Source organism: Alosa alosa, chromosome 2 (genome assembly GCF_017589495.1).
Source record: "Alosa alosa isolate M-15738 ecotype Scorff River chromosome 2, AALO_Geno_1.1, whole genome shotgun sequence".
NCBI classification, from domain to species: domain Eukaryota; kingdom Metazoa; phylum Chordata; class Actinopteri; order Clupeiformes; family Clupeidae; genus Alosa; species Alosa alosa.
Genome location: NC_063190.1, coordinates 29,695,732 through 29,711,033, shown reverse-complemented (window position 1 = coordinate 29,711,033; position 15,302 = coordinate 29,695,732). Strand labels below are relative to the sequence as shown.

At 42.1% G+C, this 15,302-nt stretch overlaps 1 protein-coding gene across 2 annotated transcripts in view; it reads right to left on the bottom strand.

Annotated features, from left to right (window-relative positions):
* Window positions 1–15,086, bottom strand: part of ppp3ca (protein phosphatase 3, catalytic subunit, alpha isozyme) — a 35,390-nt gene extending 20,304 nt beyond the window's left edge. The window contains exons 1-2 of one of the 2 annotated variants that reach the window (XM_048238017.1): window positions 14,740–15,086; window positions 1,314–1,514 (exon numbers count right to left, since the gene is read on the bottom strand). In XM_048238017.1, the coding sequence (XP_048093974.1) occupies window positions 1,314–1,514; window positions 14,740–14,791 (253 nt within the window). In that variant the 5' untranslated portion in view covers window positions 14,792–15,086. The remainder of the gene's footprint in view (window positions 1–1,313; window positions 1,515–14,739) is intronic. The other variant, XM_048238016.1, reaches the window with a different exon arrangement.
* Window positions 15,087–15,302: the final 216 nt, after the last annotated feature.

Here is a 15,302-nt window from a genome sequence, read left to right as displayed (position 1 = left end):
ATGACTCAGTGGTGTAGGTGTGTGTTCCCACCCTGAGCTGCAGCAAATGCCTGCATCCTCATAGCCTCAAGAACACACAGCAGAGAGCAGAGGAGAGCACTGATGCTCGGATCATACAGGGGATGGGAGAGGGAGGGGGGGTGGAGTTCATACCAGAAACTTAGAAAGTAAAAGCTATCTGAACCCAGTAGCTTTAGTTCACTTTGGTATTGTGACTGTTGTGAGAATGGGTGCAGTGCAGGAATCTCTCACCATGCTACACACTGCTAAATGTTTAATAGTTTGCAATGCAAGGTGGTTTAAGACCATGTAACAAACAGGCTGATGGTCTCATGTAGGCAACGCAAGGCTGCCTAAACCTAATACAACTGGAAATTGTCATTTGTAGTTGTAATTTAGGTCATTTTGTAAAAGTTTTCCAAATCATTGCTGAAGGATCTGGAAATAAAGGAGTATGTTATGAAAGTAAAAAAAAAAAATACTGAAATGCTGATGGACATAAAAAAATAGCCTTTGTATGAGTGAAGAAACTTCAAAGTGACAGCTCACCACTTTGGGAGAAAGCTCAGGGAGAGTTCTAGATCTTTTTCATGTTCATCAGCTCCTATTTTAACTCTAGTCAGGTGCTTTAGAGTTTATTTTTGTATTCCAGGTCATCAATGAGAACACTCTTTGTCAATCTTTGCTTTGCTGTCTTTCTATTTCAAAGAACTACTGCTTGCCTTTGTTGCAACGATTTGGACACATAGGATATGGAATGTGCACATACAGTATATCAAGTGCCTCTTCCAAATCAGACATATTCTCACAAAATCCCATAACTTCTTTAAACTCAGCCTAGTATATATGCCATCTCATAATCATTGAATCATTAATGTATTAATAAACATTCCCACAAATGAGTACATCAGTGTGAAAATGCTAGAAATTAAGATATATGAAAACACTTGGGACAAAGATCCCCCTTGATAAGGTTTTACCTCTTACTCTTGATCTTCTGTGTTTTTTTATTTTGGTAAATAAATATTGGTATTAAAATAAACTATATGCTGGCATCAAAACTCTAATTGGGCTATGTCAAGCTCTGCTTCTGTCTTGTTCATTAGCTTCGTATATTGGGTCACCTCAGGACATGAGCCCTAATGCCTCCCCTTAATACCTAATATACACATTAATGCTCATGATCACGTCTGTAAGTGTACGCTGAAGTCAGTAGGAATGATAATGAACCACTCTGGGCTTCAAAGAGCTCCACATTAAATTCCATCTGTAATTGCGGCCGAGTTGAGTGAGTGTGCTCCAGTGCTCCTCACCTGTGACTGGCGCCTCGATATCCAGCATGGTCTTCTCCTGGCGCAGGATGACGGCGCCCTCGCTGACGATGCGCAGTGCCACCGCCTCCTCCACGCGGCCCTCCTTGGTGAGGTGGGCTTTCAGCAGGTCGACCCGCGGCTTGCCCTCGCAGTCGAACACCTCCTTCATGGTCAGGCGGTGACTGAGTGGGAAGGGGACGGCTGAGAGAGGGGGAGAGAGAAACAGAGATAAGGGCAAGACCACAAACATCACCATTACCAGGATAACAAGTATAAGACTGGAACTGACACATTTAGATAAACAGGGGTGCAGCCGAACCTTTAATGGTTCTACCTAAATCTCTGTCATGAAGGACAGTTTATAAAACCACTCTGGACTGTGAGGTATCCATGCGCTATTTTTAAATTTCTGAACCATTAAGTTTGACAAAAAAGAAAAGAAACTACAAAATAAGACTCTGTTAAAGTTCCTATATTACGTAGCCATGATAGGAGAGGTACCCATGTGACAGACCTTTTTCTGTGATGATAGCTTTCTCTAAGGTTCAGATATGTAAAACACGCCTGTAAAGACCAGAAAAGATAGGTCTCGGTATTATCACCAGGGCTCTGTTAGGGCATTTCTGGTAAGGCTCTTGAAAAGGGAATTTACTGTGTGTGACAGAAGACCCAGGATTGAGGGAATGAATGATTTAGAATTGGGCACAGGACACAAAGAGGACAGAAATGAGCTGGGAGAACAGAGGAAATGAAGCAGAGCACATAACCACGTCATCATATCTTTCTAAAGCCCTGGTGTTAAGGACATCTCTATAGTGCTCTCTGCAATCCTGCTCTTGATTCATAATATCTAGCTGTATCATTAGGTATGTTCTTTACAGGTTGTTGAGACTCTAAGGTTCTCCTCACTCACACCAACCGTACACCACCTCAATCTTTCACACGCATAAACTCTGATGAACATCCACTGCAAATGGATTGTTAATAATAAAACAGGAACATATTACATTCATAATTTATTTAAAATATGTCACTTGCATTATTATGTCAAATTATGAGGTGATGGGTAGGGTGGGCCTAATTCAAACATATATTGTAAATTGCATTGACACGGGCCCAGCCGTGGCGCAACTGGCTGGGGCACCTGCACCGTACGCCGGCGACCTGGGTTCGATTCCCGCCCCGTGGTCATTTCCGGATCCCACCCCGACACTCTCTCCCACTCACTTCCTGTCATTCTCTACTATCCTGTCAATAAAAGGCCAAAAAAATATACAAAAAAAAAAATTGCATTGACACTCAGCAGAGCAGTGTACAGTAACTGATGACTGTAAAGTCATATCTGAGGAAAGTCTTTTTTTTTCTGCTAGCCTAACAGATGGGTTCATGTTTCATTTGACTTAACGAGCCAGCAAATATAGACTACAAATCTTTAAAGGCCTGTGACACTGTACTGAGATAAGGTAATCGAGCATAATGGTATTGCTGTGTAACCTAAAAACTACAAAATCAAAAGTGAGTCCTTGGAGGATTCTTCAATGGAGACATGAACATGTAAAAGGGGCTATGAAGAAACTTTACATTTGCAGCTGTGTACACAAATCTGACAGCACACTAAAATAGTACAGTAAGCACGGACAAAGGCCTTTTGTTGGATAGAAAATAAAGACAAAAACATCCGAGTTTGTCCAAAACAAATAGTTGAAAAAGGATAGTCTGCTACAGTTCAAAATAACAAAAAAAGCACTTTAATTATGCATACTTCCTGGGTATATTATCATTTATTTACCCTCATAAATGTACAATGTCTGACGTTTATGCATCTCCTAAGAAATGTGTGTTTGGAAACAAACACTGGCGTCATATGTAAATCTCATAAAGGCTAGGGTGTGCATAGCAATATCTTTGTCTATTATGCTTCACTGATGTGGTATGAATAATTGATAGACGGGTTGTAAATGCAAAAGCTGATCCATGGCTGAGTTTTCATTAATGATGATGTATTACAAGGAGAATAATGTTTGAAGCAAAACGGGACAATAACTGGTCCTCCTCCAATGCGTGACTCATCGTTAAATATGCACAGTAATAATGTGAAAGTTGGCTTTAACAAAACACGGACCTCCGACTCATGAATTATTTATTCCCATATGCCAACGAGGATCAGCTTTAAACTGCAGGCGGATTATTGATTGAAAAAAGACAACTATGGCATAACATCAACTTACTTTGACCACAGAGACTATTGAACAACCCCCTAACCATATGGTAATAAGACACATGCCATGCCAGTGTTAGCATTAAATTGCACTCACACTCAGTTGTGTTTCAGTGCAAAACATTTGGATGCATTATGTTTTAAAATAAAGAGACCAGAGACACACACACACACACACACACACAATTACATAGCAACAAATTAAAATGTACATGTTCTTCACAATCCCAGCATATTCAATATAGTAATATTTAAAAAACAAAACATAATATCATAAGCCTTTAGCTCTTATGTAATTAAACAAAAGTAGAAAGGAGACATTATCATTTTGGATGTTAAATGTAAAAAATGTAATTCACTTTTAATAAATACTTGTTGACGATGACCAACAAATAAAGGCAGAAAGATGAGATACGGAGCAGGAAAAGAGAAAGAGGGTCTCGACATAGAGCCTCAACACCATCAACACAAAGCTTAATAATTCATGTTTGACTTCAGGGGGAAAAGAGAGAAATCTCATGTTCATGCTGTCGTTGGGATAATGAGCCCAACCCTGGCAAGGGACTCCAGCCCTGGAATAAACCACACACACACACACACACACTAAATTAGCGTTTGTGTGTGTGTATGCATCTGTGAATCTGTGTCTTTGTATAGTGCCTGTGTGTGTGCGCCTGTGCCTCGTCTGTGCACGTTCTCCTGCCAGTGTCTGACTTCATTGTGCACACTTCCTCTATATGGATACCAACATATGGGTGTACGGCCCGGGTGCTAACCTACTTCATACACGACTCCATGTTCCTGGCTGTGGATAGACCTATTTGCATGCAAATGCATATGCTAACAAGGGAAGACCTTCTAGCTATGTCTTAGCACTGTAGAGCTGAAAATGGAGACTTCATGTGATGTGTTAACATGTCAAGGCAAATGTGAGTTGAGAAGGAAACAGCGACACCCTGGCAATGGCTTGTTTCACACCTTTGTGATTCAGTGTGAGGGCCCATGGACAGACGTCAGAGTACAACCTATAAGTAGACAAAACCCATGAGCTGCAACACACACACACTGGAGAAGGAAACATGAAAATAGTGATGGTGAGCTATGACACACACACACACACACACAGTTACAGTATACCTCATAATTAATTAATAAATTAAGGAACTCTCATTCCATACTTAATGCCTCCTACTTACTGTAGAAAGTCAACGTGTTACTATATTCTAAACTGTTTTTTATTTTCTTTTTGAAAGCAAACTGTTGAGGTCATGTTGTGATCAACTGGGAGTAAGGTCGTAAAATATGAGTGCAAATTACTTTTTATGCACTGTGTTGAGACAATGGTGCATTGCTACTTTCCTGCTATTATTTACCGTGTTGAGATATCATGACTACTTCCTGGTGGGAGTAGTATGTACACTTGTGCATGTTTGTGTGTGAACGCATATCTGTGTGTGTAAGTGCACACACAAGTGTATGTGTGTGTGCTTATGCATATTTGTTATATTTCCTGCATGCATTAGACATGTTGGTAATGAGCTGTGAGTGTGTGTGATTGCATGTGTGTGTGTGCTTGCATGCGTGTGTGTGGTTGGGGGTGATGCTAGAGAAAGATCAGAAGTAGAGCAAAAAAGAAGAAACGATCTCTAAGCGGCAAGAGAAGAGATAAATCCTGTACGGGCAGAGAAAGTGAGTGAATACGACAGAGAGACAGACAGATTGGGAAGGAGAGAGAGGGAGTGTTGCGAGAGCACACTGAAATCACACTTGCGTATGTACAGAGGGCTCGCTGAGGAGACAGCAGTGATGCTCCTCACTTCCATGTTGCCTGGGCTCATGAACTCTTCTGCATGTTGCTTGGCAACAGCGACTGACTACTGGAGTACAGCCAATACAGGCACAGCGGTGTAGCTTACACTGTGATTTGGGACAAAAAAACTAACATTCACTATGGGATTGTAGACCGGCACATTCACCAGGACCCATAACCATTACCATGGCGAAAAGGTCTTCAGATTGGACGGGATCTCACTCACAGATGGTAAACAGTCACCCAGGCCACAGATGGTATTCACAATGTTACACACAATGTTGAGGGTAATTCTCTTAATTCAATGTGCATGTCCAAGTATAAAGAAAAAGCAAGATAGATTAGCCCTGTATCATCTGAGGTAGTGAGCATTTTAAAGGAAAAGAAGGTATAAAACCACAAAGTAGTATACACACACACACACACACACACACACACACACACACACTATCTGTCTTGTAGGGTTGATGGTAAAAGTATGAGTGGTCGAGGGGGGCTGATGAGATGTGCACCACACATGAAGCAGAAGCACGTCTGAGGTACACCTCTGCCTGTGGGTCAAACTCGCGCGCCTCATCTCAGCCTCCACACGTCGGCCCGCATCTGTCATCCGTCTGCACAGCAGCACCAGTCAGCTGCCCCACATTCGCCCCTCACAGCCTGGCCAGTCAGCACACTCTCTTGACATCAACACTGCGCTGGATATTATGTTTATGTTTATGGCTCTTAGCAGACGCTTTTGTCCAAAGCGACTTACAATGACATCAATAAACATTACATTAATAGCAGCAATTATAAACAGAATAAATGGAATGAACAGAATAATAACAATAACCAGAAAAGTATACAAACAATGGTGAGAAAAATAACAAGAACAAAGAGAATTAGGTAAATCATTCCACTACGCAAGATATGCCACAAGATACTACTCAATGTTACACCTTATTAACCCTTAGTTAAAGGAAATTTCCGGTATTTAGCACTTTGAGTCCATTTTCTGGTTTGTTTTGGATGAACTAGCGTGGTGAAAACCGAAATTTTGATGATTGGTCCTATCTCGACTTTTCTGACTTGTTTTTGAATCGCCTTTGACTACTCAGAGTGGCTGCCAACAGGCATGCTCAAACATATCCTAAAACAACCCTTAACGTTCGTTTTCAAAACTGCAACTCACCGAGTGGTTAGTGGTGTTCGTTGATTATTAAAATCAAATATATCGGCGCAATGTATGATTTCCAGCCATCTTATTTGCTATTGTGTAACTATTTTTTCAGACACCTCACAACCGCGTATAAACTTCCGCTCAATATTTAAACCTGAAGCATAGACGGTGACGCAGTAATATTAACGTGCAATGAGTCTTCCAACAAAAATCAATAGGATTTTACAAAATGGCAAATAAAACACGATAGAAACTGTATTTCGCTACGCTACTTGTTTTGGAACATCAACGAACACCACTAACCACTCGGTGAGTTGCACAGTTTTGAAAAAGAACATTAAGGGTTGTTTTAGGACATGTTTGAGCATGCCTGTTGGCAGCCACTCTGAGTAGTCAAAGGCGATTCAAAACGAGTCAGAAAAGTCGAGACAGGACCAATCGTCAAAATGTCGGTGTCCACCACTCTAGTTGATCCAAAACAAACCAGAAAAGGGACTCAAAGTGCTAAATACCAGAATTTTCCTTTAACCCTTATAGTAACCAACCATCCTGGTATTCAACTCCACAAACATGCACAAGTGTACATACTGCTTCCACCAGGAAGTAGTCATGATATCTCAACACAGTAAATAATAGCAGGAAAGTAACAATGCACCATTGTCTCAACGTTCAACATAAGCACTGGGCCACTGGTAAAAGATCATGTCGGGCAAGTTGCTAGCCACTAGTTTGGGCCAGTGTCAGTTTTCCTGTCCATCCCATCCCTCATTTCAGTTCACCTGTGATGCTAACTGGTTGAAGTAAAAATAGAAAGAGGGGGACATTACTAATGTTATAAGTAAAAGTGACTTTTTGGGGTCAATTACAATCAGATGTGACAGAAAAATCTTGTTGGACCCTACATAAAGAAATTTTCCACAGTGCCATTCCTCTAATAGTTCAGCTGATAGTGGTTTTCTTACTCCTAATATACTTATATAAAGTAACACCCTTATATAACATACAGTAGTATATAGGGACGCTAATAGCAACAAATACTGTAGCTCTGTATCTCCCACAGTGGATATAATGGCATGCCACTGTACTGGAGACAAATCGCAGGGTACATGTAACAGGGTTCCAATTGGTTTAGAACATGAGCAAAGACTTCTGGGGTCACATGGTATTCTTCAGGTCTGAGGCAAAAATGTTGACTTATTTTCCATAATATGTTGTTTCTATTTTTCATTTACAATTCCTGGCTGCCATATGCCATGGTCTGGTATTGAACAATGACTTTACAGTTGATCTGGTTGGCAATTGTGCTATTAGTAGACCGTTTACAGATAAATTTCATATGGTGTGTCAAACAATATTTGTATTTGCACAACAACCATTCTTCAAGGTCGTCTTAGCTTGTGAATAATAAAAGCATTACGGAGTGAGCTATTAAAAGAAACTGTCTTCATCTTACTTTAAATTAATCAAGAGGCAATCTGCAGAACTCTATCCAGCATGAAGTTGAAATAAGCACAAAGAAGCACAAAGAAGAGTCCTAAAGAAACACCTGACATCAATATACCCAGCCATTACTATTGCAACAATAATTTAACACATTTTGTTCATATGTAGTATGTACTTCATATATAAAACTATACAGTTTGAAAGCCCAGTCTTTATTGTAACAGTCTATTCGATAAAGGGTTGAGACAAATGGAAAAAAGATCAATCACAACGTAGGTGTTACATAAGTACCGAATACCGTCAGTTTGAACATCTTAGAGAGTGGAATTTGAAGCGAGGGGCTGGGTTTGCATGCAGCACTGGGTCTGCTGTAAATTGAAACAAAGAGTGGAGACAATCACAACATCATACTGCACACTGCTGGAAAAAAAAAAAAAACGTCTCTATGTTGCGTAACCATCACCACTGCGCTGAGCACATTAGGTCTTACAGGATTGACTTGGAGGAGTGTTTTTATCATTCAGCGTGGAGTGAGAGGATAGATGGTGACAGGACAGAATAGGAAAACCCCATCAATATGTGATCTCCTGTTCGTGTAAAATATATCTACAGTAACAGATACAGTAATTGCAAAATACAACACATTCCCACTAACAGACTCCCACATACCTGAATACAGAGCATTTGTGTTACATGCTCATATAAATATTAACCAAAATTCCAGTGAAAAGGTTTTGGGCTGTGCATTTCAGTGCACTGACCACAAACTACTGAATAAGCACACAGAACTACTAAACAAGAATGCAACATTTGGTTCAGTAACTAGTCAAAGGGTGAGCGGATGGCTACGAAGTATGCCTAGTATTTGAAGTGCTCAGCGCCCCTACAGTGCACACTGAGTTTGTGTGGCAGCTTGAGACGGGCCTTAGGTCAAGTCATGCATGAAAAGCCAATATGCTGAAGATGTGACGGAGGAGATGAGGACAGGAAGACTGGTGCAGGCTCGGGCTCCGACTCCGACCCAGGAGGTCATGCGTAGGGCTGTGGTATTCAGGGCAAGGCGAGTACAGTCGGGGAAGGACAGTGAGGGAAACATTTGACCTTACCAGACCACCATCGAGGACGCTAGGAATGGAAGTTATGAACAGTGCTTCTGACAGAAGTGCCCTATTTCACCCCAAAGGTGAAGAAGGGTAAGTGTGCCAGGCCGTCTCTCAGACTATGCCCACCAGACAAGTACAGTGTGAATGCTTGTCCATGCCCTCAAAAAAATATCCTTCACAATCCCCATAATTATATAAATGTGATAAATGTGGTGTGTGTGTCTCTGTGTGTATATGTGTGTGTCTATGAGAGACGCATGACATACTGTATGTGTGCGTGCGTGCGTGCGTGCGTGCGTGCGTGTGTGTGTGTGTGAAAGAAAGCGACAGAGAAATTGGGTGAGTGAATGGGTGTCATGTGCAGGTAGCGTGGGTGTTGATGCTGAGAATCTCTGTTAAAAAATGTCATGCACGTCTGCAATGTGCGCTAGTGTGTTCTCATGTGTGTCTGGTGATCTCGCTCGCGCTCTCTTTCACAACCACCCCTCACACCCCCCCCCCACCTCTCTCTCTCCCCTCCCTACACGTCTACCCAGCTCTCATTCCTTCCCCTCCCTACACGTCTACCCAGCTCTCATTCCTTCCCCCTGGTTACTTCCAACCACCCCTCACACCCCCCCACCCACCTCTCTCTCTCTCCCCTCCCTACACGTCTACCCAGCTCTCATTCCTTCCCCCTGGTTACTTCCAATCTCAGTGAGTTCCTCTCCTTTTCATTTATTCTCATATTCTCTATGGCCTCGTTTTGCCACACAATCCTAAACTGTCCATCCTTCACATATTCTTCCATTACTGTCTTCTGCATTCTTTCCTCACTGTATTCCTTCTTTCCTCACTGTATTCCTTCTTTCCTTCTTTCCTCACTGTATTCCTTCTTTCCTTCTTTCCTCACTGTATTCCTTCTTTCCTCACTGTATTCCTTCTTTCATTTTTTTCCTCACTGTATTCCTTCTTCCTCACTGTATCTTTCTTTCCTCACTGTATTCCTTCTTTCCTTCTTTCCTCACTGTATTCCTTCTTTCCTCACTGTATTCCTTCTTTCATTTTTTTCCTCACTCGCTCCATGACTGCCTTCCCTTTCCTTCTTTCCTCTGTATTTCCTCATTTTTTCATGACTCCCCCCCTTGCCCTCCTCCCTCCTCCCTCTCTCCCTCCTTTCTCCCTCTCTCTCTCCCTCTCTCCCTTCCCACTCGTTCTCTCCATCTCATCACGAGACCTCAGGGAAGTTTCATTATGTAAGAGGACCGAGTGCAGTAAAACACTGCTGCAAACCAACGCTTAAATAATTCACCCAGACTGCTAAATAAAGCCTCCGAGCCCGGATAATGCATGCAGATAGTCCATGCTCCGCTCAACCATCACCCTCTCCAAAGGCCATCGCACTCTGACCGTCACGGCCCTGCCGCCTCAGCTACATGGGTCTCAGTCTTAGGGCTTTGACACTGATATCTACACACTCACTGAGCACACGCTTACACATGCCATGGGAGCCACTGCTAGGACACTGTACCTTACAGTAGCACATGCATTAGCACACACATACACACACACACACACACACACTTGATTATTTTACTTGGATTTATATAGTACCAAAAATATTTCAGTAATAAGGTGCCTGTTTTGCTACAGAAGACCCTGCATTGTGCAAATAAATACCTGTAACCACATTGACCAAATAAACAACTACAGCTACACTACATCTCCTCAGACTTTGTCTAATAATCATTTGACTGTGATGTGTAGTGGCATTTTCAGAACAAATATGTGCAGTGGCATTTTCAGAATATAATAAGCACAATCAATAAACAAGAATGTGACCGTATGACCCCCTTGTCTGTTTTGATTGTGTTTTAGGAATCCTTTTGAATCCCTTATTGGACTATTTGAGATCATACACTGAGATGTATCAAGCCCAATTTTGATGGGCCCGGCCGGCTCTCACACAATTATTCCAGTTTTGTCGTGACAATACTTCAGAGGCCAAGCGTGCCCCAGCAGAACTAACACAGATAATGTCCTAGAATCGCACTTGGTAAAGTAGGCCACTCTGCGATGGGACCAGTGGGACGCACAGGGGTAATGGGCCAAGTGGCATCCACGACATACACAAACTCACGTGCCGTGACCGGGCAGCCACAAACATCACCAGGCCCTCATCACTGACGCTTGTGCCTTGACCACATGAGGTGCATGAAGATGGCTGAACCTTCTCATTTGTTCTCTTTTCTTTCTTTTTTTTCTATGTCTACAATGCTTGTCTTTTTGACAACAAATGTAAAAAAACAATGACAGCGTCTCTTAAATACAAGACACCAAATTTTAAAGATGCCAGTTTAGGAACTCTGTGTCTGAGAAACCTCAGAAAGAGCCTGATGTTTAGGTCTCTGTGAAGGGATGCCACCTAAAATGGTCCACATATGTGGTAGTATTACGTGGAAGAAGAAAAGATCACTGCATAGAACTGTAGATTTCAAGTTAAGTCTACAGACTTTAAATGAGAATTAGGGAGATCTGGTCTAAAACTTCCAAAGTAGCAATATAAAAAGCCTGCAAAAAACAGGCTGAACAATCCCCACCAACAGCCCAGTTGGCTCAGCTAAAAGCCTCCTAACATGCTAACTGGCCTATTTTGGTGATATTCTTGGCGGTGTCATGCTGTGAAGGCTTTTCTTTCATTTTTGCAGTGTGTTCCGTGACAACCACAGTACTACAGAGTGCACAGCCTGGGCGACAAATGGAAATGATAGCTGTGAATTTGTCCTTCACAAGACCATACCATCAAAATTATTAGATTATTATATATAATTATAATTATTCGATTATTATATGATTAATTAATGACAATAAAGTTGAATCTAATATAATCTAACATAGGGCCAGATGTACGTACATTTGTGAACTAGCGTTATCAGCGCCATGGCCAACCTGCGTGCACGCTGCGATTCTTCAATTTACGTGGTATTTCTCAAACCTGAAGTTCATCAGGTAATCAGTGCCGTTCTCCGCCCCCTACCGCAATTTGAGAATGGTCACAACTGAACCGCATACTTCAGACACAAGTGCAGTTGAATGAAGTTAACTGATGCATTAAAAGGAATCAAACGTTTAGCGATACATGATAAGATGTCAACAAGCAGGGAGATAATGAAGAGCAGTAGTTCTACTCAAACTACTTGTGTACGTAGGCTATGGAAGATTGGTCAAATCTAGCAAGCAGGAAAGTTTAAGTAGATGACCTGAAAGAGAAAGTAAGACATTCCAACGAAAGTTAAGCTTTTGATATAGTGCAAAGACGCAAAACTGGTGGTCTGAATAGCGATTCTGTTGTCTTTGAAAGTTTCTCTTATTGACGCATTTAACCGCAATTTACAAGGTGGAAATGTTTTACTGAAAAACAGACCTGCGCTTTAATGGGCAGTTTTTGTACATACAGGGGCATACCTAATTAGGCGCATTTTACGCTTCTCCTCCCATCTTTTAACACGAAACTCCCACTTTCCCTGACCCTCCTATGAATGCATATGCATGACACAGAAAAGTGCAAATTGCCATTCTCAGCTCCAACGACAGGCAGTCTGCGCATTTACCTCAGTGCGGCCTGTTCGTACATACCTCGCCATGTTTTTACGCACATGTTGCGAAACAAATAAGTTTGACGTGGGCGCAAAAGCGTTAGTACATCTGGCCCATAGTTTCTTTAAACAGAATATGTGAATATGTGATGCATTTTTTTCTTTGCATTGTATTTTGTTCAATTCAACTCTGATATCCTTAAATACCAAACTGAATCCATATCCCTACCCCACCACTCGGCATATCTACCCTCACATATGTAGAATTTACTTACTGTGATTAAAAAGAAGGCACATGGCCTACAACTGGCTGGGGCACCTGCACCGTATGTACGGGTTCGATTCCCGCCCCGTGGTCCTTTCCGAATCCTACCCCGACTCTCTCTCCCCTCACTTCCTGTCATTCTCCACTATCCTGTCAATTAAAGGCCTATAAGCCCCAAAACATATACTTAAAAAAAGATAGCCCATTAAGGGCAAACATACACTAGTAACATGTCCTTGTGTATGAGTATATACAGCCCGTATGTATAAGTATGCGGTAGTGTACTCAGTTCTATAATCTGTATATCTATGTACAAATTATGTAAATGTAATGGCCAAGGTCACTGTTTCTGAGGGTACACATTATTACATTATAAGACAAACTAATAATGGAGATGACAGTACTATATGAATTACCACCTCTATACCTACAGTGTCTAGGCATAAGTTGAATGTCAAGGCGCTTAGAAATGTTGCTTTGTAACAGGACTAACCTTTTTTAATATTCACAGGACTTCACACTAGCAGCAAAAGAACAAGCCAAGAGATCAAACAACACACACAACACACAAACCAGCTAGCCAAGGGAAATTTGAGAGCCACCTCTTTATTAGGTCTGTGAACTTCGCCTCAGTTTTTAGGATATTTTCTGGGAACGCCGGGGGAGCTGTCCGTGGTTCTGAAACCTGGTTATCGCATCAGCGACCACTTCGGAAATCCTTGAGATATTGAAACCACACGAAAGCACATGTGCAGGATGCAACTACATGTGCATCTTTAATATATAAAATAAATGTATCTGTTTTGGCAGATTATGAGAACAACACCTGGTTCAACACCTGGCACGATATACGATTGTGGGTGCCAGTCAGCTTCTACACTGATTATTCAGTGGAGTTGACTGAGCATTAAGCTTCCAACAATCATTACACTGTGTTTATTATAGCCTATCTAAGACAGAACAGAGAGACAACCTCTTCTGATTGATGAATGTACAACTCATGTGAACGCAAGTAAGCGCGCGAACGCGCGCGCGCACACGGTCTCTCTCCGAGTAGCCTATTCTCCAGTGTTCAAGATAGGCTGGGCCTTCTAATGTGGAAAAAACCTGTCTAACAAAATAACACGCCGTGCACTGAAACAAAGAAAGACGGCATTAAAACTTCTCTTTACAGTTATTGCAGAACTGTAATCTTGTAAATATGGTTAACATACGCTGATCACTAATTGGATTATTGTAATAGAAAAGACAAACAGGCTTTTGCACGATATACTTTTCGCTGTTTTGACACAACACAACTAGGGTTTGTTCATAATATTGGTCAAGCGACTGCATGAATGTACAAAGGCAAATGAACACGATTATACTTCAGTAAATAATGCGTTAGTCATAATTAAAAAAAGATATCTCTCTCTCTCTCGCTCGCTCTCCAAATGTATAGAACCACGTAGCTAATCACGAAGCGCCCTCTATCACAGTGCCAACGAAATCCTGCTGCATCACCGCCTCAACCGCAAAGACCTCCAGAGCTACTCTGCCTTATTTAACGATCCTTCTTCAGCCTACCCATGGACTAAATTAAATCAGTTCATGACAGCAAAAAACATATTGCCTAGATAGAACACTATTATGAACCGAACACCCCACCCCCACACAGCAGTGAACAGGTCTGCCTTTTCCTATCCGTGTTTACAAACAGGAGATGTTAGATTCAAATAATAGGACAACACTTGACAAATAGATCATACAATATACTGTGGTTTCTAAGGGAACGCACATTTTAGAGCAGTAATGTTTGTGTACTGTTCAATACGCTATGTCAGTAGAGGAGAGCAAAACGAAACACCTACATTTTACTACCCGGTCGGTAGTGTTGACCATGTCAACGTTAGACATCTTCATGGGCCGATGCGGTCTCGATGCGAATGTGTTAATTCCTCCTCGTTGAAGGAGCTGCTTACTCTCGGTATGTTTTCGCGGGTGCGAGATGAGGTTGGTGCAGTGGCATCACTCGGATGCGTTCTCCCGTTTCTCACCGCCGGCGCTTGGTATGACTACAGCTACTTCAAGAGGGTGGATGCTGCTGAGGCTGCTACTGCGCTGTGCTGCGCTGCCAATGTCCTGTGGGGGAGGATGGAGGGTAACGTATGGGGAGGAGGCGGAGAGAGAGAGATTGAAAGAGAGAGAAAAAGAGGGAGAGAGAGAGCGATTGCTCAGCTCGGGAGATCCTTACTGCGCGTTGCGCCACCCCGACATGGCGAAAAGGGGAACTCCCACGCATCCATTTCAAGGGGCTGCCTGATGCTGCCATCAGGTGGAGGCGAAGGGATTTCCCCAAACGTGTGCGCCATGTTTTGCAGTTCAGTGTATCCCCTCAACCTATTGCTAAAAGATCATTTGGTGCATGGGGTGG